This window comes from Colletotrichum orchidophilum, assembly GCF_001831195.1.
Source record: "Colletotrichum orchidophilum strain IMI 309357 chromosome Unknown Scaffold_40.1, whole genome shotgun sequence".
Classification (NCBI taxonomy): domain Eukaryota; kingdom Fungi; phylum Ascomycota; class Sordariomycetes; order Glomerellales; family Glomerellaceae; genus Colletotrichum; species Colletotrichum orchidophilum.
In genome coordinates, this window is record NW_019172996.1 from 86,890 (window position 1) to 114,604 (window position 27,715).

A 27,715-nucleotide genomic window follows, 5' to 3' on the forward strand; every position below is an offset into this window, starting at 1 on the left:
CCATTTCCCAAATGAGCTCCTGGATATCAACAGGGTTTCAACCGAATTTTGGGAAACCTGCAGCTGTTACTTAGGCAAGTCTATGCCATGGTCGTCTAGTACAAATATGTCTAGTAAAATTAGGAGGAAAAGACGCACCAGAAGATGATTTCTGTCCCTGTGGTTTCGAGAGCATCATCTCGGCCTGTTTTTTCATGAGCTTGATCTACAGGTCATGATTTTCGCCAATGTCTCTCGGGTCCCTGGTGCCATTTTGTCGTGGTTAGCTTCCTGGTGGTATATGCTACTCATAAGTGAAGATACTGACCTTTGAGGCCCTTCGCTTGGGTGACATTTGCCACAAGGGCATCCTTCACGACTTACAGCTTTGCCAGTTGAGAGAAATTCTTCGACTATTGGGTCCAAACTTTGGAGATGACGTCAAGAAGTCAAGACTGTCAGTCAAGCTCTTCACGAGCTCTATCGACTCGCCCATCTTGGTTGACCTGTGGCTGATTTTCAGGGATGACAACCGAGTTCTTCGGTTGGTGAGGGAAGAGAATAAACTTTGGTCTGGTAATCTGGAAAAGAAGGCTGCATTGAGGATGTATCAAAGTGGAAAGGAAGTGGCTGAAACCCAGTTGTGGGAGGGTGAAGTGGGCGATGGTGTGGAGGGAGTTTGGGAGCGTAGAAGGTAGGAGAAAGGTGCTACCAGGATTTCCCAGTAAGGCCGGCACGGCTCAAACATCGCTCCTCATAAATTAGAATAGAAATTTGGGAGCTGAAGTGATACGTGAGGCAGTTCTGGTTGAAGTCAAGGGTAACGCCTGGCATGAACAAGACCTCAGGCAGTCCACATCACACAGGTAGCAACAAAAGATGTAAATATCATTTTCCTTGTTAGCAGCCAAGATTTGGCAACTCCATTCACTTTTCATCTCAGAAACTTTAACAATTGTATCCGATAAAGAGAGAATGAGATGAACTCGTTGGACTGTAAGTTAGGGGACAAATGCCAACTGTTCCTGCTTGATACTGGCCCTTCTTGCCTTACGTGCTCACTCTGATTTGACGTTCAATCGAAGTCCACCGCTCCATTGAAAGACTTTTCATTCCAAAGCGGCCGGCGAAAACATATTTAGGGATTCAAGACCTAATTCTGCTCATTTTAAGGCTTTTAGACTTTGATAATATCACTACCATCGAGGTGGATAGAGTAAACCACCTCACCTCGGACGCCAAGGCCATCAAGATGGATTCTAACCTGCAACCTGAGCCCGATGATCAGATGGAACTGTTCCTAAAGAAGAACAATCTGATCTCTGACATCCTGGCGTCCACCAGTACCATCATCTCTTCCTTCCAGCAACCCGACAAACAACAGGCCGCCATCTCCGGCCTACTGGAGGCCGCAAGCAAGATCCCTCCCATCATCCATGAGTCCAACAATGAGAATAATGAGATTTCTCAGCTTCTGATGGCCACAGGCGGTATCGTGGCTTGCCACCTGCATCCCCAATTCCAGCAAGCCGCAATCGCCAACCTTCTAGCAGCCATAAGCAACGTTGTCGCTTCCGTCAAGAAGGTCAACAATGCTCATTGCGCTCTCAGTCAAGGTATTTGAACTCCTTACAGTCCTCAATGAAAGCTTCTGACCGTTGATGAAGTCGTCGAAGACCAAACCTGCTACTTTGATCACTCCCGATCGAGCTCAAGCGCAAGATCTGGAACCTCTGCCTTCCGCCTGGCAGAATTTACGAACCAAAGTCATACGATGATCATGTGCCTTACGACCCAAGATGCATTCAATTCTATCAGCACTGGGCGCCCCCAGTCCTCAGAGAAGTCAACAGGGAGGCTCGCGCATTCTGTATGCAGGTGGGCAAGTTCCGTTTCGGCTATAACGAGGACGATATGAAGCACGGAACATTCGGATCGATTTGGTACAATGACAAGTTGGACGCCATGTACATCTCCAACTTCAGGCAGTGGTCGGACCAAAACGTCTTGCAGGTTAAGAACGTTGTCATTGGAGACGCGATCGTCCTCAATCCGAATGATTGCGCTGACATCCTCACGGGCGATTGTTGGGGTTGCGACAACCTTACGATCGCCTACCAGCCTCGCGGAGCTCCCGCAGTGGTGAACAGAGGACCGACTCCCCAAGAGCTGAAGAATACTATACCAGTCTTCTACGCCATAAATGATGGCGAGGAGCGCGTCTGCGCTGAGGTAGTGGACTTGGACGACTGGGGAAAGGGCAAAATGAAGACCTGGGATCAGCATAGAGCCGAACTGGAGGAGTTTTTTCACCAGGACGAGGACAAGAAACGCGTCATATTCCGGGCCGTAGAGGTTTTCCGCAGGCCTTTCATGATGTATTGAGAGTCTCGTTCAATGCAGATTCTCAGTGGAGAGACAGAAGCCAAGCAGCTCCGACAGTGGGTTGTGCTGTCATGATCGTTTCGACCGCCTCGTCCAAGGAAATAGACGGCTAGACCCATCCGGCCCAACTATCCTGAGGGAGACCAAGGCCCCAAATACAAGAGGAAAATCTTTACTTCATTATTGATGTACCTCCGAAACTTGCGTGTTTTCCTCTCGGTCAATGTGATAGCCCTTGAAAGAGACGTTGGACTGACATGTATAACGCGACCCAGAGGACTAAAAGCCTTTTGGCGAAGTGGAAAGACCGTGGCAAGACTGGCAAGCCTGCTGCCGCCACACCCGAAGAGATCACTACAGCCTATGTACTCTCTTCCTTGCAACGAGGCCATCGGACCTTCCACTGATCCCGCCGACGATACTCTCAGCTCTACTAAGTTCTTGGCCAATGATGGTAGTGACGATGCTAGCCACGGTTCTGGCCAATATTTCTCGCACAGGAGCAACAGGTCTTGGAGCGCAAGCGATTGCGACTCAAGATACACAAGAGTCGAGAGCCTGCCAAGACTCCTGTCGCGATGTCGTTGATTGTAATGGGCATTTTTCTTTCTTCGTCAATGTGACTGGGCCGTACTCGTCAATGGACTCTGAGTCGTTTGGCTCGACTACACAATTATTGGACAAGATCTATATTGCCATCGCAAGAGTCAAGCTCCCAGTATCACCCAATTTTCTTAATTTTTATACTCAAAAAAGAAACCTGCCGAATACAGTGCCCCGTTCAAACTGCCTGCCGTTTTTGAAACTTCTTGCTCTTCTCCGCGGCAACCCACAAGAACAACGCGTGTCAGGTGAGCTGAGTCTTTTCACTTTTTCACCCCTTCAGAAGACAGCAAACTCAAAGCAGCCAAGTCGTCACCGTATCTTTACTCCTGTCATTCAAGTTTGATCCCGTCCCATTTACATCACCCCTTCCGGGCCGATCAGATCAGTCAGATCGCCAAGCCGGGTTCGCCATGAAGATTTTGTTCAATGTTGAACATAAAAGCTGACTTCTGAGAACACAGTTCGATGACCTCCACGAATTCATAAAACACAGGTGGGCTACCTATTTGAGGCTACTGGTGGGCTGTTCAGGCTTCGGTTCGCTCAAAAACCTGATCATATTGCTGACTACACATTGAGGCCCAGGAAGTGGTAGGTAGCACAATCCAGAGATATGGCTTTCCCATAGTTCAGGAACTTCCCTCCAGACTTCCAACTAAAAAATCTGGTTCGCAGCCCTCCCTGCCCCAAGGGTGTATGAGCCGTACGAAAATCAAGTCGGAAACTCCGATAAAGCAACGCGACTCTTCCGCGAGTACCCTCCTCCACTTGTGAGAGAAGCATGCAAGGGCGCGTACCAGGCGTATATTTCGGTGGGTCACCTTTGGCTATTTAGACAACTCCAGTATCCGAGGCCCCTGGTACAAGTTACAACGACGCCCAAGACGCAGTGTATTATGCGGAAATCTACCAGTGGTGCTACTCATGGCTTAAGGACATGAGAAAGATCTATGTACCTTTTGATGCCGCAATGCTATTCTTTTTGGAAGTTGCTTTTGTCGATGTGAAATTCGCTGCATGCCGTCATCTCATCGTCGCGCTGTACCTGTACACGCGGCATGGAGTTGGCGAGTTCGACATGGAAAACTTCCCGGCGACAGCTCCAGTGATCCGCCGTATAAAAGACGACGACATCATCTCCCAATTGAAGAGAAAATGGCCCGTTATGAGACCGCAATTTCCGGAGCTGGAGGGAACGAGTTATCTCACCTGAGCTGAACTCAACGGCAGGATGTTGGAGATGAGGCAGGAGCTCATCCTCGAAAACGCCGACAGGCCAGGAATAAGGGGCCTTTGATACTGGGGGCTGTGGAGGTCTTCAGAATACCAGATGGTCATGGGGACAGCTGAGTAAGGTCTTTCATATGTATCTAGGTAGAAACCGTCTGTCTTGACTCCGACAGACGCTGTGTCGTTGAAGACGACTTTGATAACGTTAGCCTGAGGGCTGTCAACATCTAACCTTGTCACGACTAGTGAGGGAATCATCGAATCTTTATAGTCTCCGTCGACGACTCTGGCCACGATTTACTTACTGGCGGCGTCGTCTGCCTCCTTGGCGGCAATTTGCGTCAAATAAATTAGAGAGAGATATATATACACCTCGCCTGCTGCAGTGGACACTCAACAAGACATGGCTTATTGATCTCTCAACTCTCATAATTTGTGCTCGATCATCTCGGTCAAGCGGAGGCCATTCGAATGGCCCCTCCAGGCTCTCGTCGCAAGAATCATGAGTATGGAGGGCAAATGAAGGCGAGGTATAGTCTCTGCCATCCATGCTACTCTAACCGAGGTATGTGAATGAGAAGTTGCGGGGATTACCAGCTTGTTTGTTGACAAAGATGGCGAATCCACACAAAAAATGAGTATAGGTACTTAGTGGATATCAATTGGTATGTGACTTGTTTTCGTACGAAGAAAAAATCGAACCCAACGCCCCTTCTCCCAATGTATGCCGGAATATGGCACATGTCAGAATCCCACTGAATCATGTGAAACTCACCCAGAAATTAGTCAAGCTATCAGTCTAGTCGAAGTAGCTTGGGCGGGCTCTGAGCACTTCAATACCGGAGAACTTGGGAATCCGGCCTGCACTGAGATGCTTCACACTGACAACGTGGTCCTCCCAAATATGGCCAACGATGCGCTTTACGTCACCCCAGGCTGCAACGCAACCGATGTCGTCGGAGAGCTCCTTCGGGTATTCGTGGGTGCTGATCGGGTCGTTGTCCCGTAGTGGGAAGAGCTTGGCGGGCAGGCGCGGGCTTGCCAGGCAGGAGCGGATATCCCATTCCATGGTTTGCATGAGGATGACCTCCTTGCAGGACGTGAAATGGTCAAGGATGAGGTCCATCTTGGCCGTGGCGTCGGCTTTGCACATGAACCTATTGTGTGGGAAAGCGACACGGATGATGCGTGACATGTCGAGGTTTGTCCAGGAGCGGGGCTCCTCGCGGACGTAGAGAATGTCTTCAGAGTAGTTGAACCAGAGGCCCTTATAGGCGCCCCCGAACAACCCGAACTCGAAGCCACCAGCCTCGAGGAACGCCTTGTTGGCTTCTTTGCACGCGAGACGGAGCTTGGGCGTCTTGTGAGCGGTCAAGCTCATCTCGGTGAGGCCCGAGGCCTGGCGCAGGACCAAGGCGGGGTTAGGTGCGCCGTTGTTGTTGGCGATGGGGGCCCGGAGAACGCGGGAGAAGTGAGCGTCGACATTGGAGAGGTCAAAGACCCGGCCGGCGGGGAGAGCAAGCTTCCAGATCTTCATCCGGATCTCGACGGGGAAGTTCTTGAACTGAGGGAATTTGCTGCCCTTGCTCTGCGAATGGCGGGAATGTTTCGAGTCTGGGAGAGGGAAGCCCAGATAAGAGGAGAAGGCAGCCTTGACGGTGTCTCTCTCGCCTGCTTGTTCTATGTCAGTGTTCGCTGTAGACATTGGAGCGGAAATAAACGTGCGCTTGCGAATGTGGCGAGTGGACTTCTTACTCTCAGTCTGCTTGATTCTATCCCTCAGGTCAGAGTTCTCCTGATTGGCCGTCTCGAGACGACTCTGGAGGGTAGCTAATTGGCCGGGCTGATCTGCGGTCGGCTGGGCATTTGCAGTCTCCGCGGCGACGGCGGTACGGACGTAGGCCTGGATGGACATCATCATGGCATTCGTGGCTGCGGCCATCGGGTCGGCGGGTGTGGGTGAGTTGTTCGCCATGATGACTTTCAACTACCTGGATGAGATGAGCAAACGGGATCCGAGGAGACCGCGTCGAGGCGGGTTGCTTACTAAAGCGATGAAGAGGAATGAGTTGCGCCGATGGACGACTTCTGCGGCAAGAGCAAGGTTGGGTATGCTCAAGCGATATCGGCGATGCTTCAGCAAGCGAATGCAAGTAGTGCCAAGGCCAGTGTTTCGCGTCGCGATATGACGGATCCTGGGCGATGAGAGTCGGGGGTGTCGCGTGCGTGGGTGTTGCAAGACGCCGAGATGACGCAGGAACAATCGCCAAAGGCCAGCAAACCCGGCTACTAGCTCCTTCCGTTGTCGAGCGGTGGAGACTGGACGTAGCGCCGTCCAAAAGCCAACGACAGACGGTCAGCCTGAGCAAGAGGTGATGTCAAAAAAAAGCGAGATGGGCGTGGGAGATATCGAGCAGCCAGCCGCTCGGGGAGGTTACCTGAGGTTGGAATTAATTAAGGTAAGGTACCTTGCCACCCAGCGGTTGGATCGGTGGGTAGAGGAAGGATCGCTTCCTTACCTAGGTTAGCCCCTTCCCCCCGCCCAACTTGGAAGGTACCTACCCAGGTGCCTCTGGGCTGGCGCTGGAGCGTCCACCCGGGCCAACACCCCAAGCCCACCTCAGCGTGCCCAGGTGGCAAGCAACCCCTCTCCTTGTCATGCTGGAGCGGGAGCAGGGATCTTTCACCCTGTAGACACGTTAGAGTACGGCCGGGAGCCAGCACCCGCGGCCAACGCACAGACCTTCAGTTCGGGTGAATCTCACTTGGCTCTGACTGAGATGTGATGAGTGATGAGAATGGGTGTTCCGAGCTGCAGATATTCTCAGAAACCCCGTATCCATGGTGAAGAATTGAGGCATGAAGATGCCTGGGAGCTGGTGTTGGACTGTGATTTTGACATGAAAACAACACTGGGCAGCTTGCCGCCGGCACTAACATGAGAGACAAACGCAGAGATTACGAGAGTACTGGCGCCTGTAGTATACACCACCTCCAGTTTGTGTATCCATTTGAATACCTGTGACGAGTTGACGAGAACACCATCTTCAGCCGATGGAGGGGAAGACGTGAAATCTAGAAGATCGTTTCTCAATGAGTACATGCAGAATCTATGAGCCGCTCTTCTAGCTCGTCTTATCTCCAGCACTGCTGCAATGGACATCAAGTTGGTCACGCCGATCGAACTGAAACCCAAGATGCAAGTAGCCGGAGCGTCCGCGCGTGGGGGGAGATGGTCCAACACAACGTGGACAAACAGACCGGGGACGTTCGACCATTCATGACGTAGCGACCCGGAATTCATGCGAGGTCGCAGGTAGGTAGTCACGTAGTCATCCAATCCTGCTACTGCAACCGCTTCCAGTGCCTTGCTGATGTGACAAACGAAAGGGGGCTCAAACGGAATTGGTTTATCCTACCTTACAGGGCCAGCGTTCACGGAACCTCCTTTTCTCTGTGGTATTCGCAGTTTCATCGTGAAAACGAGTATGGAGAATAACGTCCAAACTCTTTTTTTTTTTAACCCATCTGGTGGGATGAGACGGGAATGAGATGGAGAAACACAACCTTGTTGTCTGCTTCGAGTGAGAAAGCCTTGTACATGAAATGTCATAACAATAGTGATTTTGGATAAAAATCAAAGCTGCCTTTCCCTACTTGCGAGTCACAGCTAGCCGATAAGCTGAGCTCCAATCTTACTCATCGTACTAGGATTCTCATTCGAGTCGTTCGACTTTACAAAAACAACTGTGGTGTGGTCTACAAAGTGTAGGAAATCAAGCAGATCGACGCAAGACAGGGGCCCAAAAGGCGCAATAGAAGGGCCGTCAGTCAAAAGATAATGGCACGACTCGCCTCGTGGTGCTCATCCAACGAGAAACATTGATCCCCGCTCCGCTCTCCCTCCCGATCCTCAATTAGCCTTCCTCAGTCATGCAAATCGCCTGCAACAGCGTCGACCGCTTGCATATCCACTTAGCCAGAAGCTTCAGTTTCTTCAGCCCAAAGACGGCGTATGACTTCGACAGCGTCTCGCTCGCCTCGTCGCTGAGAATCACCCGCCCCTCGCGCTTCAGCGTGCGCACCGCTCGCCGGGCGTCCAGTCATTGCAAATGTCCACGCCGGGGCCATTATGTATGGCCGCGAAGATCGCGCGCGTCGACTTCGGCGTCGCCCGTCATCACCGCCGTCTCGAGGTGCGGATTGTCGCCGAGCTTGGCGCGCATCCCTGCGAGCCAAGGCGATGACGTTGGCGCCGACAGTGTCAACGGCCGGGCAGCCAAATTAGCCGCCTGAGGAGCCATCGACAATGTTCTCGGCTAGTTTGATGTCGGCTGCTTCTTGGAGTGCACCCGCGGCGACGGAGTATTGTGCGATGGAGCTCAGCGCCGCGAAATCGTAGCCGAGCTCGCCGATGAGGCGCTACTCGTTGAGCGGGCAGACGTTCTCGAGGGGCACCTTTTGGTACTACTGCGGGGAGCCGTCGCCCCACTCCTTCAAGAGCTTCTGGCCCGCGTTGCCGACGCCGGCGAGGTGTCCGATCTTGACCATGACGTTGACGGGCTCATCGCGGCCGCGGGTGGTGGCGTCGATGTGTGCGAGGTCGCCCGGCTTGACGTTCGCGGCACCCGGGCCGATGGCGTTGAGGTTCAGGACGAAGGGCGGGTGGATGTTGAGCTGCGGGTGGTGGCCGGTATGGGCTAGGTGTGTGTACCTTAGGGCACGATTGGCGCCTGGAGAAATCTTTGCAACGACTGTACCTGTGGGAGCACCTGGCATTGGGAGGTTGACGATCTTGAGGGGCTTGGTGTATGATGACAGCCAGAGGGCTCGGTTGCCTTGTGATGAGCTCATTTGGACAATTGAATGTATGTGTAAGTTAGCTGGGGACGAACTGCGAGTCTTCAGGTGGTCGATATCGTCGTTCGCTCTATCTTTCTTTAATTCGACTGTCGATGCATTTCTACATATTGTGATTTAGTGATGGAGCCTGTTAATTGTTTTCCTCAATGTCAAAATCAAGAGGCAGAGGCTACGTTTCTCGGACCTGAAGATGTTGCCGATATCCCCACTCATTCGAATGTGGAAATTGGTGGCCGAAGCTTTCGGGCCCATGGATCATGCAGCAAGTCCGTCCTTTGGGGGGGCCCCCCACAAGGCGCCGCGGGGGTAGTAACGGGCGGGGTGGCTTGCCGTAGAGATCGGCCAGTCCTTGGAACTGGTCTCCCTTCCGACCAAACTCAATTGGCAGCTTGCGGGACTCAGATGTGTTACGGGGCCGGGGGGTGCAGCAAGTTGTCAGTTTTCACCTTAAATCGCCTATTCGCCAGAGATTTGGGCCCGCGAGCTTGTACCTTATGGATTGTTGCAGAGTGCTTCGTACCTGCCTCCATTACTTCGGTCTCGGCCGGACCCCTCCGAAAGGTGCTTCCACCTGCCGCTTATGTAAGACGCTCGACGACATGGCATCTTGCTCATCATCGTCTTGTTGCTATGAATGCCCCATCTCACATCGATTTTTCTCATGTCTATGCTCGATGTGTCACTCGACTTTTTTTTCCCCCGTTAGTCGTACCAGTCATATCTGTCGTTGAAGGGAGAAAGAAAATCATGTTGACTCGTGGTAATGACATCCCTGAGGTTTCTGCGACGCGCTTCGGGAGCATCGGGGAAATACCCCTTGCAGCGGGCACGAAAGTGGCTTCCGCTGGCTTCATGCAAGTGATGGATCTAATATATGGGGAAGGGGACGGAGAACGGGCTTGGCGATTGTTCTTTGCTTGGGTTTGGTCTCCGAGTATCCCATAGGCTAACTATATAAAAATGACCACCCAAATTAACAAAGACTCTGGACAGCTATTCGAGTTTGTCTTGGACAAACAACTACGGAGACACCCGGGTCTTTGATGCATAGAAGACAATCGCTAATGGTTCTTTCCTTGTACAAGGTTGGGGCTTGCTGATCCGGCTTTCAGCAAAGCTTTCGTCAGTATGATGTCCTCGACATAAAGAGGACCAACCCCCCCTTCCCCGCCTAGGATCTGGAATCTGTCGGACCGGACCCTGAAACATTAAAAATCGGATACTTTTAGATATTCCATGTCCGAATTTCGTTTTGATTTTGCTTAGTTGAGGTCTGGATGACCTCGAGTTAGAGATTCTCAGGAGACAGAAACCGCTCATGGATAAGCAAGCTCTTGATCACTCAAAGGATCAACCGTTCCTTATGACGAATTTACCTCAATTTATCTAATTAATGCCCTTTATTACCTCTTGGGTCTTCATATCTCATCAGGTAGGCGCGACTCATCTCATCTTCAGTGCCTGGACACCTAGGTAAGTGAGACGAAGTGAAGTATAAACAGCCATGCCTAGAATACGCACTTTTCATGACCGGAATACTTCTAAAGCGCTCCTAAGCAACCTCATAAGTGGCATGCTAGTGAGCACCTTCCTATACATCATGAATCAGAGCCTTTGAAAAATATTTTTTCCCTACCCGGCTCTTTCCCTTTCCCTGTCATAATCAACTCTGTTCGCACTTTTCTCTTGCTTCACACGACAACAAAACCCTTTCACCACATTTCATATCTGTAAGATTCTGATCTAAGATTTCTATCTCGTCTGACCTTTGGCATTGTTAACATTCATCCAGTTGCTTCGTCCGCTCGTCACACGCAATCACTACCACCACTCACCCACTCACCCACTATGGCCCCTCGCTCGTGGGCTCAGATCGTCGCCACGGGCACAACGCCCAATCCCAGTCCTCTTCGCCAAGAGTTCTTAGTAGACTCACAATCTCCCAGCCAAAGCCCGCCTCCTCCCCTGCCCTCCGCCGCTGACTTCCCATCCCTCACGGGATATAATGGGGATGAGGGGCAGGGGCAGAATATCGCAGCCTCACCGGCTGGAAGCCCCAGCCCTCCCTCTGGCCCCATCTCGGCGGGAGAAGTTGAGGAGGGTGGTGTTGTCTCTTCCCTTTTGAGGGGGAGCGACCCATCTTCCTCTTCTCCTCCACCCATCACGATTCTCAACCGTGATACCACCACCATCGCCGAGATGGTCAACCAGAAGAGACAGGAGAAGCTTGCTGCGAAGAAGGCGGTGGCGGAGGCGGCCCGTCAGTGGCTTCTGCCGGAGATTCCTGCCATTTCCATGGTCAGCTCTTCGTCGGCTGCTGCTGGCGCGGCTGCTTCTGCTGCCGCTATCGACGCGGCCAACGTCCCGCTTCCGGCGGACGAGGAGATCAAGGAGGAGAAGGGGAAGGGACTGGCGATCCCGACCGAAGAGGAGGCGACTGGCGCCTCGTCCGAGGCTTCGGCTAAGGACGGGGCGCTCAGAAGAGCCATGATCGCCTCGCTTGAGCGAGACCATCGCGCGGAGTAAGTCTCGGACCTAACAAAAGCAAAAAAAAAAATCACTAACTTTGCCCTCTTTTTCCTCCTCTAGGCTCCTCCTTAACCGGGAATCCCACAACGTGTTCCTCACTCTCAAGGAGGGCACCATGATCGGTTGTCATCGCGACATCCTCACCTCAGACGCGCCGAAATTGGCCGAGTTGCTTCCTCCGGCCGATGCGGTAAGCTTGGCTTTTCTGTTCGATGCAAGATTCCCAGTTTTCTAATTTCTTTCTTCGGTGGAACAGAACGGCGGTACTCATCTCGACATGAGAGACTGCACGATGTCTTATCTCAGTCCTCTCATCTTCTTCATCTACAATGGCGGTAAGTAACGGCCGCGACTGATTGAAACAAATTTTCGTCTAATCTAATCATTGGCAGAGCTTCCCGGCAATCGATTGAGCCAAGATGATATCTGGGACAGTCGACCCATCTTATACAACGCCATGTTCCATGGCCCGGCGTTTCGCTTCGGCGTCTCGTCGCTCTTCAAGTTCCAGCTCGACAACATGCTGGAGGCGTATGAGGTGTACCGCGTCGCGCTCGGCGGCCGATACTTCTACTACCAGGTCACCGACTTTGACAAGTTGGCCGGCTTTGAGATTCCGTTCCGAATGGCCTTGGTCCACTTGTACCTCGACAACCCTTACATCGACGACCTCAAGGAGATGAAGGTTGCTCTTGCCAAGGTGGCGACCGTCGTTCTTCCTTTTCTGCGCCGTCAGCCCTCGTTCAAGCTGATCAAGAATCTCTGGGAGAGCCTTCCCTTCCCCTGGCGTTCCGAGTGGGAGGAGTTCTACCACGAGGGCCTGCTTCCCGACTTCCCCAAGATCTTTGATGAGAATATGGAGTGGGCAGAGGAAAAGGTCGACGAGAGCCGCTTCTACTACGAGGAGCCTGCCGACGCCGCCGGTCCGTCTTCGCGTCCTGCCTTGTCTGGTCCTGCCAATGTGCCATTCCACCAGGAGTCTGTTGACGAGATGTGCCGCCGCCTTTCCGGCTGTGGTCTTGATCCTGGTTACCCTTTCGCGCGCTAAGGTGACATTTTCTCCCGACGAAGCACCGAGCTTTGAACCTCTGCCCATTTGGATGGTACAGCCCTTTCTTGCCTACGCTGGATACTCATCTACTTTTGGGATTCATGTGGGTCATGGTCGTTCTCGATACCATGCTTCGACGGCTCGATTATTTCATGTTGGCACCGCGGAGGCTAATTCTTGTCTTTCGACATTGACGATCGATTCTTTTCTCTTTTCTCTTTTCTCTTTTCTTATGATTGAATGACTTTACGTCAGTACGGCTTTCGACTTTGCTTGTGTCACTGCGGCAGAGGCTGGTGGACGGAAAGATAACTTGACCATATCTCATATTGGACCTTCCGGACCAGTACTTCTACGCGAATGGGAGAGATTGAATGGAACCGCCGGCACATGACGATTTTTCTTTTTTTCCACGACATGCATGTGAGGGGATTCTCCAAAGAGTAAGCCGCCCAAACAAATTTCATGTGAGCCGGACACGACGGACTATGTTTGGAACGCGGATAAACGAGGTCTTTGAGAACCATTGACAACCGCACGCGTTTAACTTGCTTGTTTTGCTTTCATTTACTCTTGTTGGCACGATCGGCCATGGCTACGGATACGGAGAAAAAGGAATACCCTATCGATTTTCGGTTCTGGGACATGTCATTTCACGATACTCCCATGATTTGCAGGTCTGGAGTCAAGGGATCTCGGTTTTCAGAACGGATACTCGGATGCAAAAGGACTCAGATACTCACTGTCGTCTTCAGAGAAAGGCACTAATGAATAAGATATCTGAGCACAAGATGAATTAGCCTATGAGGCTACGTAACCGTGAACGTCCTTGCTACGAAAATCTGTACTGCTGAGTGAAGAGTAAGATGAGCCAGATGTGAGCCTACAACGCTGACCCGGCAATGGCTGGGCTCAGCACCTTGGTGCCGGTTAGGCCCATTTTGCAGCTAAGGTTACCCGTGTTTCGCCGCTGGAGATGGCGGGGGAGGCATTGGATGGATCCGCTAACGGTCCCGTCCTCCGTGCGGCGGGGTGGAACCTGTGGTGACTGACGGTTCCTGGCGTGCTTGGCCCTGTGCCTGGGCAAGAAGCCACCAGCGCTCAGACTGGCGCCATGGCAGTAACTGATGGCAACGGCGCTTGCGGGCTCCGTGTTAGTGTCGGCCCTGCCCTCCCTCATGACAACACCGGGTGGCTGGCGGTTGTGGGCCGGGCTGGGTTGATGTGCAGCTTTTTTGCTGTTGTGATTTGCTGCTGCTAGTATCCGTATTATTGCAAGCATTATATTTAAGTGGTGTGCATCATCTTGGCTGTTGCAGAGGCGCCACCGGTCTTGAGAGGCGTTTCGCTTGTTTGCAATCTATCGATAATTGCAGAATACCACCTTGCCGTTTGGAGAAAGAAGATATTATCTCGACTCGATTAAGACCAGGGGAGCAAGAAAAGCCCAACGACACTTACACACCAACCACAGACTTTACACTGTATCACGGCAAGGAAACAGCAAGGCTGTCCACAGTTGCTACAGTGTGCGAAACCTTCATAATGTCACAATACGATCCTTCAATACAACCTCGCCGACGGGGAGGCCAGTCCCTCTTCTCAACACGAGCATCAGCCCAGAGCCTCCGGAGCCAGTACAGCAGCAGAGAAGCCCAGACGGCGCACCTCGTCCAGCTGATTGAGGAGTTTCGCAAGGGGGATCCCATCTACGAGCCCGTGCCGCCCACGCCGCCACCCAGAGCTCCGGGACGGCAGAGGAGTCACAGGAGCCAGAGGAGCCAGAGGGTCGTTTCGCCCTCGGTGCGCTTCACATCGCCTCTGGAACGCTTCACATCGCCTCTGGACCGCTTCACATCGCCTCTGGAACGCTTCACACCACCTCTGGAGTCGTTGGCGCCCAGGCGACGAGCCAAGACACCGCTTTCGGTGCCCGTGGTGTATGATATGCCCGCCACCCAGCAGCAGAGTATTGTCCTGCCAGCGGCGATACCAGAAGAGGCGCAGCAGCAGCAGATGAGGCAGCATAACCCGGAGGAGCTTGTGCCGTCAGTTATGGCCAACGAGGAGGACGAGTCGGACGAGCAGAGCCTTGACATGGCCGGATTCCCCATGCCGCCGGACTTTCTGGATCAGGAGTATCTCACTCCCATCAGCGAGGCTGACGACTGGGTCGATTTGGAGGAGACGTCGGGCAAGGTGTACGCCTTTGATCCGGCGCGCTCCTCGTCTCACCCGACAAGAGATGATGATGGTTCTGATCTAGACATTCCGTTTTCGGACGACTCTACGCTGAGGGGTGAGGAACCGCCGTTGAGTCGGGCGCTCCATGTGTATCAGTCCAGGTACACTGGTGAGAGCGTACTGGGCGGTGTGCACTCGGCGGCTTTGGATGTTGTATATGATACCAAAAAAAGGCGCCAATCATTATTCAGATGGCTGTAAGTGAGGCGTGAGCTTGAGGGGAGGAAGCGTCGCTAATTGTCTCATAGGCATGTGCAGCAGGACATGATGAACTTTGATGAGTTCACAGTAGGTCTTGCTCTCTTGCACGTTGTTCTTCTCAATAGTGCATGCTAAATCTCGAGCAGAATGAAATCTCGCGCGCGCTCTCCGAGTCAGAGCAAAACGACATTCGCAAGCTTCTCTCCGACGTGAGAAAGAACTACTCCAAGACCGTCCGCACCTCTCGAGACACGACAGTCAAACACATGGAACCTAGCTACCTCGAACTTCCCCTCCAGCACGGAGGAGACCCGGGCAAGGCTTTGAAGTCCGGGAAGCATTCCGCGACCTGGCTCTGCATCCCATACTTTTCACTAGAGGAGTACTCGGGGATCCAGGCCACCGGAAATCCGGGAGCCTACCCGCCCCAAACACTCCTACAGTCAGCCTTTTCGCGGAACTCGCGCAAGCGGGACATGCTGCAGGCAACGCGGCAGATCGGCAACGGAGGGAAAGACATGTGCTTCCACATCCGACAGTTGTGGTGTATCGTCCTGGACGATTCGCTGCTCATCACCTGCGGTTCCATGTTCGAGGAGGCCCTGCGCGGCGAAACCGTCATAATGACCTCGGAGCCGGCGAGAAATCCCACCCTGGGGGCGGATACGGGGCGGATACTGATCCGGCACGGCGAGTCGGTGCTGTGGTCTTTTCCTCTCGAAGAATGCCGGACCTGGTTCGCTTTTATTGCGCACTTTGCCGATTTCTGGCCAAAGGCAGTTCGCTTCCACTTCAACGGTCGACTGTTGACGGAGGGGCGGTGGTGGAAGGTACTTCAGTTTGCCAGGACCTCACACAAGAGCGTTGTGATTAGTATGGAAACCTGGTAAGTCTGCATTGATTCAAGGATGAGAGCATGGGCCTGATAGGTAATAGCACACCACCACAACTACCGCCAAGCGGCATTTTGAGACCCCTCAAACAGGGTCTAAGCAGCGCCGCCGGGCAGTCGTCCGGTAGCTTCCAGCCACCCAGGACGTCGGCAGGCAACCGGATGAGCTTCCCGCCTGGCCAGCCCAACAAGAACAACGAAATGTTTCACGTATTCAGCTGGGCCGAGACGAACCCGCCCGGCCCCATCGAAGGCCCCAACTTTATCGTGCTCCAGAAACAGCTATCCGAGGTCGAAGAGTTCCTGACGGCCGAGACCAATGGGCTGGACCGGCGGGCGTACCTCGAGGCTGAGATGTCGACGAGGAACGAAGTCTACGAGTATCTCGAACAGCAAGGGGCGCGGATGCAAGATACGAAGAAGTCATGGAGGAAGCAGGACTATGAGGAGCGTGTTGACATTTTTAACGCGGCTGACTCTTTGTTCAGGTTCTTTTTGCCTCCTCTTTTTGACGGGCCGACAACCGAGAGGTTCTGGGGTGCTGTGATGAATTTGGTCACAGTAGTAAGTCTTTACTGTTAGTCTCACTTCCAAGTTGGGATGGAAATTCATATTCTTTAGGTTCCCCAACCCGAGACCACCGAGAGCGAGCCTCATCCGAACAGCCTCGACAAGACGAGGCGCGAAGCCGTCTACGCAAACGCCCCGACGGTCAGAAAAGCCCTGCGCCAGCTGGCCCTCCCCGTCATCGCTTTCAAGGGCATCCTGTCTCACGCTGAACCGACGGACCGGCTAGACATTGACGTGCCTCTGGAGCTGATCCGCGCCTGGCTCCATCTGGTCATGGGCCTGATCTACGCGAGTCACGAGACGCACATGTGGGAGGACCATCTGGACGTGGCGGACGCGCTGGTCAAGAGCGGCATGAAGCATATTATGGAACGGCTGTCAAACTTAAACCTGCTGGACCGGTCTTGCGTCCTCCCGCTCGAGGTGGTGTCTTTGATCAGCTATGGCCTCTTGTCCAACACGTCTGGAAAGTATGCGGGAATTACAGACACGTATTCAGAGTATCTCAGAGCATTGGTACGTTTTAGTTTACTCGTTGAATCTTCTTGGCCCCTTGTGTCTTATGTACTGACATTATGAGCAGGAAAACGAGATTGCGAATGGGCAGTCGGATATCTCCTACCAGCAGCGAATAAACTTCCTACGGCAAGAAGTAAGCGTTGTTGACCGCACCATAGCTGCGCAAAGCAACGTCTTCAGCTCCATCCTGGCCTCTCGACAGGAAGGTTCATCCGCTGCAGCAAAGCTTCACCGTTCGACTCGAACTCGGGTTGCCGCGGCCGCCAATTATCTTGAGACTGCTTCACCAAAATCTCACATGCTGTTGGGCAGAAGCGGCCGACACGCCGCCGATGACGATGAAGTGCAGCAGGCGCTTTTGGAGCCTGTGGCCATGGCTGCTGCCGCTGGGGTGTCCGACTTTTACAAGCTTCCGTCCACGGACGCGGCCGGCTTCAGGGATCTCCTGGCGGCGGAGTGCACACAGCTTCTGGAGCGGCGGAGCAGGGATTTTGAAGAGTACGCCGAGCAAGCTGATGTTTTGGAACAGACGGTGAGTTAAGCCGAGGCCGCGCTTTAGCTTTTGGCGTTGCCAGGATAAGACGAGGACGCTAACACGGGAGACCAGAACCTCAACAATGCGGCGGTGACCAAAGACCGCCAGGAGCAGGCTATTTACGCCTTCACCATTGTGACCATCATCTTCCTGCCCCTGAGCGCCGTCTCGAGCGTCTTCGGGATGAATTCTAGCGACATCCGAGACATGGAGGCCGGGCAATGGCTGTACTGGGCCACCGCGATACCCGTGACCATCCTGACGATTGTGCTGGGTTTGTGGTGGATGGGCGAGATGGGACACCTCGTCGACTGGTTCGTTGGAAAATTGCGAGGCGACGACAGACTCAGTCCAAATTTTCCCACGCACGGCGGGGATATGTCCGAAAAGCCTAGCTACCAGCAGCATGCCGGTATCGAGGTCATTACTGCTCCACAGGCCGTGTATAGTCGACCAATGTCGGCCAAGCAGAGCTTTACGAGGCGGTTGGATGCTCGAAGCCATGGCGCCTGAGGAATGGAAAGCCAGGACGCGTACCGCGGCACTTTGGGGACGAGACGACGCCATTACCACAACCTACATTACGGCCCTGGTCCGAGTACGGTAACTGCCTTGGATCGGAAGCCAGGAAGCTCGGGGGCACCCGAGTTGGAGCCAGGATGCTGGGTGCAAGGATCTTCTTGGTTCGACTTTTCTTGCGGAAGTGGCTGGGCCTAGACTCCAACTGCCGTTTGCTTCACTCGCCCACGCCATATCGGAGATTGGGCTGCCAGCGGCAGGGGACGATCGATGGAAGGGAGATCGGTGTTGGTTCATCGGCTTGGCATCGTGGGATGGCGCCCAACGGACGGTTGAGACCAGCTAGCCCTCCCGCATCGACTCTGCTCCATTTATTGCAGGTGGTTTGCAGAGGAAAGAAGGCAAAGAGGCAAGTTGTCTCCTTTGCAGCCCAACGACCGGGAGCAACAACAGGCCGGGCAGACTCTGCAGAGACGTTTTGGAGCTACACCAACGCTACCGTAGTATGCTTGGGTGAGAAGACAGAAGGTTGGGACGATGAATGAGTGCGGAGCGGTGGAGCCTGCTGCCAGCTCACGCAAACCCAATCTGACAAGCTCAGCCCTGCATACCCCATGATCAGGGGTGGTCCCAGATGGCAGATGGGGGGGAACCCAAAGGAGCGTTTTGGAAGCCTCCCCGGTAATGGTCTGGCATCCCCAGTCTGTTGGGGTCGGTGGGCGATGAGGCCACGGAGAAGGTAAGCGGAGTAGGGGACGACTTGAAGGATGACAACCTTGGTTTCTTCCGCTGCTTGGTGACGGGCAGTTGACTGCAGACGCGGGGCGGCGGCGGTGTTTCGAGCGAAATGACTGGTCTGGAAGCTTTTCCTGCGTCTGGTGCGACGCTTTGCGATCAGGGAGGGAGCATGTCAGGCCTCGGCCGGCCTAAGCACCCCCCCTCCCTTAGAGCGCTCTCTGAGTGGTGGTTGGGCCGGGGGTGGGGAGGGACGTGCCGCGTTGGTGGGCGCCGAGCGAGCTACGAGCTGCGAGTTGCGAGCGCAGTGACCGACCGCCTCGGAATCTTGATTTTGGCGTGACGTGCCCACTGGCGTCATAGGGCCTCAATTGCCCAATAGCGCACCCTTGTCTACCACACGAAGGGAAGTGCCAGGTGACAAGCATACAACCTGTGAGAGGGCGGAGGACAGAGGATGATGGATGGATGGATGGACGGTAGGCAAGAGGGAGGGGGGGAACGGAAGGGGAGTTTGGATTGTTGGAAAGGAAGGGATGGGACGTTCTGGTTTGGTTGAACTTGACACCGCTGGCACAAAAACAATAGGAATTGTCTTTTTCTCGCATCGCATGGTCCATTTGGAGTTTCGGATTTAGCGCAGAGCTGGCTGTATGAAAGTAGCAGTGCATAGATAGATACCTGACCTTGAAATCCATTTGCATGTCAGGCAAGGCACCGCCCCGTCGACCGGGCTGTGTTTTGCGTGCGCCCTCATTCTCATTCTCCTTCTCCATCCCCGTGCATCTTACACCCACTCTTGCGTGCATCCATCTGGCATCTCGGCGCTGCCGTCCCGGATCTGCTGTGGGCTGTACTCCGTAATGTATCCGTAGAGTGTATTCGTACCTCATGCGCCTGTTGGGCGACACGGCGGGTTTCCCCTCGTCCAAGCCATGGGTCACTGTGGGTGAAGTGGGATGCAAGGCAGCCCGGCCTACGTGCATGTTCCCTTCCCGCTGGGCGACCTTTGGGCTGACACACGCCCGATAACAAGAGATGCATGGATGGCGTGGTGTTCACTGTTTCTTGGTGTTTCCCCATTAGTTGGCTGCGAAGGAGGGGCAACTGCTCACTGCCAGGCAGCTAAGGTTATGGTAGGCAACCCAGGCAAGACCCAGTCATCCTTCTCGGAAGCGACGAGAACCTTGATCCAACCTGCCATCTACCAACTCCTCTTCCCACCCCCGTTCATACCTACACTACCTTGCAGCCGGACCAGAAGGCCTAGACTTCTCTTCATTGGTGTGGGATGACTTTTATATGAATAGCTAATCTCCCGCCCATCAACCCGCCAGGAAACACCTCGCTTCGCCCTGTTCTTTCCCACCACCACCACCGGCTTACCGACATTCGACACTGCAACACCTTTATTTAGCTCCAACGCTTCTTCTTCCCACCCGTTCGTTCGCCACTGGTTGGTTCCCGGTTCCCCTCTTCATTCAGAAAAAGGCCAGCCACCCCGCGCCAGCTGATCAGCATTCTTTTTTCCCTCACCCGGGTTTTGCGCTCTGCACATCACTCAGTCGCAAAGAAAGACAAAAACGCCCCCCCTTGGCGAAACAAGAGCGTTGCGAAGAGCGACATCTGCCCTGCGGATCGCATTCCCGCATATCCCATAGTGCACATCCCTCGGGTCGCAGACTCAGACTCGCAACACTTCATCCCATCCTCGGATCTACGACGCATCCTGCCTCTACCCGCCCGCCCGCAACCTAAAACCAACCCAGGCATCGCGACAGTCGCACTGAAACAAAGTGTAGGCCGACAGAGGCGCACAAGTCAAAGCATCCATACACTTCAAATCCCCCTTGGCACGAATCCAGGCGTCCAAAATGGGTACGAGTAAGCCCCAAAATACCTGACGTCAACGTCTCACGACGTTGCGCCAGGTCTCATCAGCAACAACCTGACTAACCATCATCACCAGCCTCGTCAAGGGAATATTACGAATATCACCACCACCACCGCCACCACCATCACCACGGCGCAAAGAAGCGCCTCTACCTCGAACCCCCCACCAACGGCGCCGTCACCGTCCGCACAAAGAAGACGACCTTCATCCCGGCCCGCGAGCCCACCCCGCCCCCCGTCATTGTCAAGCCCGCGCCCCCGCCACCGGTGGTTGTCGAACCCCCTCCACCCCCACCGCCCGTCGTTTTACCCCTCCCACCTCCGCCACCGCCGCCTGTCGTCGTCGTCCCAGAGCCCCTACCCCCTATTGAGGTCATCGCAGTCGACGTGGAGCCCTCGGTGAAGAGCAGCAAGTCGAGCAGGAGCAGCCGGTCAAGGAGCCACAGCCACTCGCGCAGAGGCAGCCGCGACAGGGAGAGGGATATCAGGGAGGTGTACGTCGAGCGGGAGAAGCTCGTGCCCGTGCGGGTGCCCTACCCCGTCCCTGTTCCCGTAGAGCCGCGGTACGAGACGTTCCGATACGTCGAGGGCAGGAGGTACTCGCCGCCCAGGATGCTGCCGCCGCCCCCGCCGCTCGAAGAGGAGAGGATGAGGGTGACCATCTCTGACCGGAGGAGGGAGAGGGAGTACAACTACAGGCGGTGAAGCCCTCGCTCTCGTGCTTTGATTCCGACTTCTTTTCTGGTACTATGTGTTGATTTGAAAGTTTGTGCTACCTTGTTGGGGTTTATATGCTTTGAGATATTCATGGGTATGTCTGGCGATGTTTTAAGTGGCTCTTTCCTCGCGGCGTTATTTGGGTTCTTGCTACGATGAGACGGTACGACGCCGCTTGGATGGATTCTTGAATTCTGTTTTACTTCTGGGAATACTTGGGTTTGATAAGAAAGCGATGGCTAGCGAAAGCGGTACTGGGACACCTGTCATGATATAGAGAGAGAGGCACGTATAATGATGATTTTAGGAAATGACACCTGCTTTTACAAATCGTTCAGTCTAATTTCCAAGTTTGTACCACTTTTGATCTGACACCCCTCGTGAGATACTTGTGACGAGAATGTGACGACGCCTCATGGCTGGCCTCTGTCTTCTAGCATGCTACAAACTCGCTCACGGTCCCTCTGATGGACCATGTACAGTCTATGGCTCTCCTACAGAGCTCACCCTCATCCGCCCCGTGTCCAGCCGCACCCGGAGCGAAACGGTACACCTTGCTACATCTCCTAAACAACATGAAATTCGCAAAACCCTGACTGGCACGTCGCTGTCTAAGATCTCGTACGTGATAGACAGTGAGAATCAGTCAGACGTCCCCGAAAATCAGGCCTTTCCTTGTCTCTTGCTCGCAGGCGATGCGCAAATTTCTTTGTCTGGGCAGATTAAGCAGCCGAATTTCGAAATGACCTGCATGAGCGGTAGATTAACAACAGGGTTAAATGAGCTTGTCTTGTTGATGACAACAATCCGAAAAAAGAGATCTCAGTGTAGGAAGATATCCTCGAAACACCACTGTCGATACATCATGACCAGGTGCATGGATACCATGGACACTATTACTACAAGTGGGATAATTAAATTGATGCAATCTATTTACAGCCGTCTACTTACAGCCGCAAAACCTGGAGCACAACGTCTCAGAGTAGCGAGTTTTGAATAGAGTATGAACCCGGACGAAAGAGTGACTTGAGATAAGAACCATAAAATGACACAGAGCGGATGGTCAATGAGTAAATCGTACCTTTTCAATATCTGCATCGGTGGCTTTTCTCTATTTCCAGAGGACCGAAACGTCTATTTCGAGGATATAAATCAGCTCCCGAGACAACTCCAGACCGAGCCCCCTTTCCCCGGGGCCTGTGAGGTTACATTCTTTTGTCTGTTTGCGGCGTCATGATTTGGATATGCAGGCCCCGTCCGCGTTGGCAGGGCTGAGGCTATATATAAGGTCTTGGCAAGGTCTTGGCTTTGTTTTGCGCGACCCTTTTTGAAACATTCTGCTCTTTCGCTGTGTTCTCTCGCCGTCGATGATCGTCGAACACGATTGACAACAAGACCCGGCCTGCTGTCTCGCATCACCCAGGATGGCCAAGAACCTCACAATCGTTTCTCTGACCGCGTGCTCCCTTGCCAAACTTTCCCGTGAACCCTAAGAATGCGTGTTCTCGACCTCCGGTAGAAGGATGACCACGTCGCTCGGGTGAATGCTTGACTTCTGGGATAAGCAAGTTTGCTATTTCGATCCCCCATTGAGCCCATGCTTACCATCGACGACAGCAGCCGAGTCTCCATCGCGAGTTTCCAGGCCGCCAGATCGGCTCCGCCCTGGTCTCCGTGGTCTCACGAACGATGATGCCGCTCCTCCGCATCTAGGCATCGCGGGAGGGTTCGCTGGAGGATCAACCTGGCCCAAACTTGAATGTTGGAAATCATCACAATGCTTTGCGTGCTTCCTGGCCCTTGACGCAGGAATTCCCGCGCTGGACCCGTTGATTGCTTACCTTTCTTGCTCTGTAAACGCATCTCCCTGGCGAATCAGTTGTCATCAGTCGTCGACAGCAAGCTTGCGCAGTTGAGAGGTATCGTGTGCTAGAGGTTCGAAATCCAATGAAAAACCTCGTCAAGTCTCAAGCCTTCTTGAGATGACATGGCAGGCCTAGATCCTCATGATCGCGGGCGTATCGCAGCAAACATCGGGCACCAACTTAGCGCAAGCGACGCTAAATAGCAAACATTCGTAATGCCCACGGCGAAAACGGCTCGGAGCATGTCAGCCAAGACCGAGAGATGGTGATTGTCTTTGTCTTCTTTCGCAGTTTGAAGCTCCAATTATTTCGTCGCCAAGCACAGTTGTACGGATCTCGAGCAAGGCAATCAACGACGATGCCGCACTGCCGTCGAGTGATGTCATCACCACTTCGTAATTACAGCTCGAGTTGGGTCAAGTGCTACGACGATCAAGGCAACAAGGCCACGCGTCCCGCTTCGATCTCCGCCTTTTATCTTCGGGGCCGCCGCTGTAGTGCTACAGAACTCGCATCCGCCGAGAAATATCCACAGTCTTCTTTGGGGGATTTCGGGTCCATTCGGACTCGTCTGGTCAACCACTCCTGGAGAGTGCATCGAGAAGGCTGAAATGTACGTCGGCCACGGTGATGAGATGGCATCCAGGTGCGGTCCTGCGGGACAAACGGGTTATTCGGGCGTCGCCAACAGTATGCCGGCGCAATTTCCAAGTGGGTATTAGGTCCGAGAGGTCGGCTTCGAACGGCACTCGCCCGCTTTCCCGCCCCGGCCTCGGGTCTCGTCTACGGAGGACTGACTACACAACACGGTGCACGTTAGTAGCAGCAGATCAGATCAAGGGCTAGGGTTGCCGGGGTAGCCGTTATCTAGCCGCTTCTCGATGGGCCGATGAGCCGGATCTTGAGACGGTATGATTAGATGTGCCCAAGCGACGTGGAGGCTGTCATCCAACGAGGCATCTCACTCGTAACACTGCGAGACAGGCTAGCTCGTCGGGGTTGTCAGCTGAACTTGTGGATCGCTCGCTTGGTTGAAACGGCATGGGAATCCGCGTCTCATGGGGCGCGCTCTCTCAAGAGACGACATGAAAGACGAAGCTTGCGTTGGACCGTTTCCTTGCCGGTGAGTTCGGTCGTGACTCGAGGAATTCGCCTCGACCATCAAGTTCGGGGTGTCCAGTCTTGCGTCGCACGTGACGAAATCGCTTCGCATGGTGGTAGCAGGGACAGCTAGACTGTATGCATACGACGACTGGCCTTTCCCTGCCGCGGATGTCTGTGACAATGACAACGAGAAATGAATGACAGGCTTGATCTGGGAAACGCCTTGAGCTTAACGAACCCGGCGCATCCATCTCACCGACGGAAGCTGGGAGCCGGGACTGGAGGACCGTCCGAATGTTAGACCCGTCATCCCAACTCCGCAACGCGTCTTGACAGCCGTGTCCTACGATGTTGCCTTGAGTCTCTTCTTCCTTCCTCCAAAAAAAAAAAAAAAAAAAAAAGAGGGTTGCGCATGAACTTGGATAAACATGCTCACGTGAGGAACCCTCATAGTTGAGCCTCACCTGGTCTAGTTGAGGCGGTCGCGGTGGTGAAGCGAAGTTCTGCGACGAGCACCTCCCCCGTCAGATTGATGGCGCATCTGAAACGCGTCCGCGACGCCGGCTAGATTTCAAGCTGAAAATGGCTGGCGGTCACGGGAGCGACTTATTTCATGTTTCACCACATTTGCGGAAGAATACCGAGTCGTTATTGGATGGGTTAGTAAAAGTCCGGATTGCAGGACGAGGTTGATGGGTTGATCTGCTGCACAACTGACGGGATTCCCACTTCCTTCCAGCGGTCGTCGTCCCGAGTTTATCTGACCCCGGGAAATTGAGGGTCGGAATGTCACCCGAATCCGTATCCATTTGATACTGTGGTCCTGGCTGGTTCAAGGGACAGATGCTTGAAACTTGTTGCTAGAGACGTCGAAAGGCAATGATCCCATAGTGATGATACGACTGATCGATCTTAGAGTTGCCCGAATCCCCCAGGAGCATATCTAATATCAGCCAATGGCGTCTATTCGAAGCTCGGCAGGCTTAATCAAGATGGTGGAATCCTGCAGCCAATGTACAAGACTGATCAGGAATTCAGAAGTTTTCAAGCATGTTTGTTCCACTGTAGATGCGGAGACGCCATCTCGGGCAGAAGTAACAGAGTTGTGGATGTCAAGGTCTTGAAGAATCCACATGTGCGTCGTACGAATAGAGGCAAGTTTGATCCCGGCCGGGAATTAACTGCGTGTCAAAAGTTCCATGCGGTTTGAGGTCATCGAACAAGAGGCTGGGAATGGCACGCCAAGACATCGGACGAAGTGCCCGACATAGCTGGCCGATTGCCGTTGAAGAAGAAACACGAGAGCCTCGTTCTAGCCCCCGCATTTCCAAATCGTCTTCAGCCATCATGGCGCTTGGCGTTGTCCGGAGCATCAAAGCCCTTGCATTGAGCTTGAGTGTTGGTCATACAAACGAAACAAGCTCTTGATGTGTTCTGCAGAACTGGGCGACAATGAGCAAAAAGCCAGCTGCAGCTGTTGAGGTGCATTAGTGGGTAGCGCCACGAGCGGACCTTGAGCTTCCCGATGCTTGGCCAAGCCCTCTTGGACATGGTCAACAATGCAGATCTGAACCACAAGGTGGTTGGCTCAGAACCACAGTCTGTCGTGGTATCAGGATTACTCCAGCGAGCAAAGGAGGGCGTTTTGCCGCTCTGGCGGATTAGTAGTCCCAACCGTCCGCAGTCAAACCAAGACCGCATCCTGATTTCTGACGGTATTTCTTCTTGGCCTTGGTGGCATTTGGGACGAGGGGCTATTCCAATTTGCATTGTAAAACAGAATAAACCCTTCTTTCTCAGGGTCCAAGTCCTTTTGCCCACCCACAAAGCTTGATTGGCTGGCTCCGCCGATCTCAGCACTTGGCTTCCGAGGCGGTTGGCACTAGCCACGAATGAAGAATCCTGTTTAGAGCAGCTTCTGGCTCAGGAGGCATGAAGGTTCATTCTGCCGTCTCACGGTGGTTGCGAGGACCAGCCAGGCCGATTGCAATGGCTGCTTCATTTCCCAGTATTCTATCGTCGTACTGGACATGGATCTCGTGGTGGTTTAATCCAATTGTGCGCCATGAGCGGCTCCCGGGCTTTTGTGCGTGTGGCTCGAATGTGCTCATGGAAATGGATTGAAATTGCTGGATCCACCAGCTATCATGATCCAGGAACAACGGCCGCCGAGGCGCTACGGGAAAAAGCAACGCTGGAGAGGGGGTTTCCTGGTACGGATACTCGCATCTGGTTCGCGCCCCCAGAACGAGTCGGGAATAGCTGCACCGCCGCCACAGTGAAGACCGTACGAATAGACCGCTGCAGTTTAGATTGGCTTCGAGTTCTGATCAGAACCTGCTTGTCCTCTCCGAAGACCCGCTTTCTTCACTGCCATCTGGTGCTCGCTCCATCCCACGCCGAGCACTCTCGTTGGCTCATCAAGGGCCATAGCCATATTGACTTTATCGACGAGGCCGGGGACGATTCTCCGGATCTGGAAAAGAACTGATGAGGTGCGCCCGCGAGTCTCAGGGGCCGAAGAGAATCATCTTGCCATCTTGCTTCGGAATGCCGGTTCCAAGCGGGTCCGCCGAGTTGCCGTGTTTGCCTCCCGCGGTGTTTATTCCACTGTACACTGCGAGGACGATCTGAATCTCTTGAGGCCAATCGCTGGCCTGATCTCATCCTCTTCCCCCTCCTTATCAGCTATTAGTATTTTAGTAACATATGCGGAGGTCAGAGGCTGTGACGAAGACACCGCTCTTTCCCAGTCAAATCATGACTGGCCGTTTACGTTGCCTGTGCTGGGCGTTATCGAGTTGCCAATGCCTTCTTGCTTTCACATAGTCAACAATAGCTGCTCACATCCCGGGGTTCAACGGCGTCGCAACTTTGGGCAACTTCAAAGCCTAGACTCTTCGATTGAGTACCTATAGTTGAATGGCGCTGGTGGAGGGGGGTCGAGCGGCTGCCCTAGTTACGTCGTGTGACCTTATGATTTGGTCGGGAACTGGTCTTGAATCTAGTGTAGTCTTTCAAGGCCTGGATGGTTCATGCACAGAAGGGCACCGATGGAGCGCTGCCACCACCAGGACTGTAGCAAGCAATCTGCGGCTGGGAAGTTTCGTCGTTATTTCCCCAGGCGCTCGGGTTCAGACTTGAGGAGTAGTTTAGCAGCACATCAGAGAGCCAAGCCTTGAGTTGGCGGCGGATGCTCATGGAGATTGAGGATTGAATGGGTCAGATAAATTTTCGATGGCTCTTGGTGTGGCTCTTGGTGAGCTACCTCGAGGAGA

The 27,715-nt window shown here is 53.6% G+C and overlaps 8 protein-coding genes across 8 annotated transcripts; 5 read left to right on the plus strand and 3 right to left on the minus strand.

Annotated features, from left to right (window-relative positions):
• Positions 1-1,231: 1,231 nt before the first annotated feature.
• CORC01_05674 (uncharacterized protein) lies at positions 1,232-2,364 on the plus strand (the record flags this gene model as incomplete). The annotated part of the gene is made up of 3 exons (XM_022617316.1): positions 1,232-1,595; positions 1,647-1,745; positions 1,814-2,364. 3 exons carry the CDS (start codon positions 1,232-1,234, stop codon positions 2,362-2,364), a joined length of 1,014 nt encoding a protein of 337 aa, XP_022476133.1.
• A 2,635-nt stretch (positions 2,365-4,999) lies between these two features.
• On the minus strand, positions 5,000-6,142 carry CORC01_05675 (uncharacterized protein; the record flags this gene model as incomplete). The annotated part of the gene is made up of 1 exon (XM_022617317.1): positions 5,000-6,142. One exon carries the CDS (start codon positions 6,140-6,142, stop codon positions 5,000-5,002), a length of 1,143 nt encoding a protein of 380 aa, XP_022476134.1.
• Positions 6,143-8,133: 1,991 nt separating this feature from the next.
• On the plus strand, positions 8,134-8,496 carry CORC01_05676 (uncharacterized protein; the record flags this gene model as incomplete). Its single annotated transcript, XM_022617318.1, has 1 exon — positions 8,134-8,496. The coding sequence occupies one exon, from the start codon at positions 8,134-8,136 to the stop codon at positions 8,494-8,496; it is 363 nt and encodes a 120-aa protein (XP_022476135.1).
• Positions 8,497-8,667: 171 nt separating this feature from the next.
• Positions 8,668-9,054, minus strand: CORC01_05677 (uncharacterized protein; the record flags this gene model as incomplete). The annotated part of the gene is made up of 1 exon (XM_022617319.1): positions 8,668-9,054. One exon carries the CDS (start codon positions 9,052-9,054, stop codon positions 8,668-8,670), a length of 387 nt encoding a protein of 128 aa, XP_022476136.1.
• A 1,857-nt stretch (positions 9,055-10,911) lies between these two features.
• Positions 10,912-12,640, plus strand: CORC01_05678 (uncharacterized protein; the record flags this gene model as incomplete). Its single annotated transcript, XM_022617320.1, has 4 exons — positions 10,912-11,585; positions 11,653-11,782; positions 11,849-11,927; positions 11,985-12,640. The coding sequence occupies 4 exons, from the start codon at positions 10,912-10,914 to the stop codon at positions 12,638-12,640; spliced, it is 1,539 nt and encodes a 512-aa protein (XP_022476137.1).
• An 886-nt stretch (positions 12,641-13,526) lies between these two features.
• Positions 13,527-13,823, minus strand: CORC01_05679 (uncharacterized protein; the record flags this gene model as incomplete). The annotated part of the gene is made up of 1 exon (XM_022617321.1): positions 13,527-13,823. The coding sequence occupies one exon, from the start codon at positions 13,821-13,823 to the stop codon at positions 13,527-13,529; it is 297 nt and encodes a 98-aa protein (XP_022476138.1).
• A 365-nt stretch (positions 13,824-14,188) lies between these two features.
• On the plus strand, positions 14,189-18,117 carry CORC01_05680 (uncharacterized protein; the record flags this gene model as incomplete). The annotated part of the gene is made up of 7 exons (XM_022617322.1): positions 14,189-15,084; positions 15,136-15,175; positions 15,235-15,974; positions 16,025-16,544; positions 16,602-17,066; positions 17,134-17,601; positions 17,677-18,117. The coding sequence occupies 7 exons, from the start codon at positions 14,189-14,191 to the stop codon at positions 18,115-18,117; spliced, it is 3,570 nt and encodes a 1,189-aa protein (XP_022476139.1).
• Positions 18,118-20,732: 2,615 nt separating this feature from the next.
• Positions 20,733-21,456, plus strand: CORC01_05681 (uncharacterized protein; the record flags this gene model as incomplete). The annotated part of the gene is made up of 2 exons (XM_022617323.1): positions 20,733-20,742; positions 20,828-21,456. The coding sequence occupies 2 exons, from the start codon at positions 20,733-20,735 to the stop codon at positions 21,454-21,456; spliced, it is 639 nt and encodes a 212-aa protein (XP_022476140.1).
• Between the last annotated feature and the right edge of the window lie 6,259 nt (positions 21,457-27,715).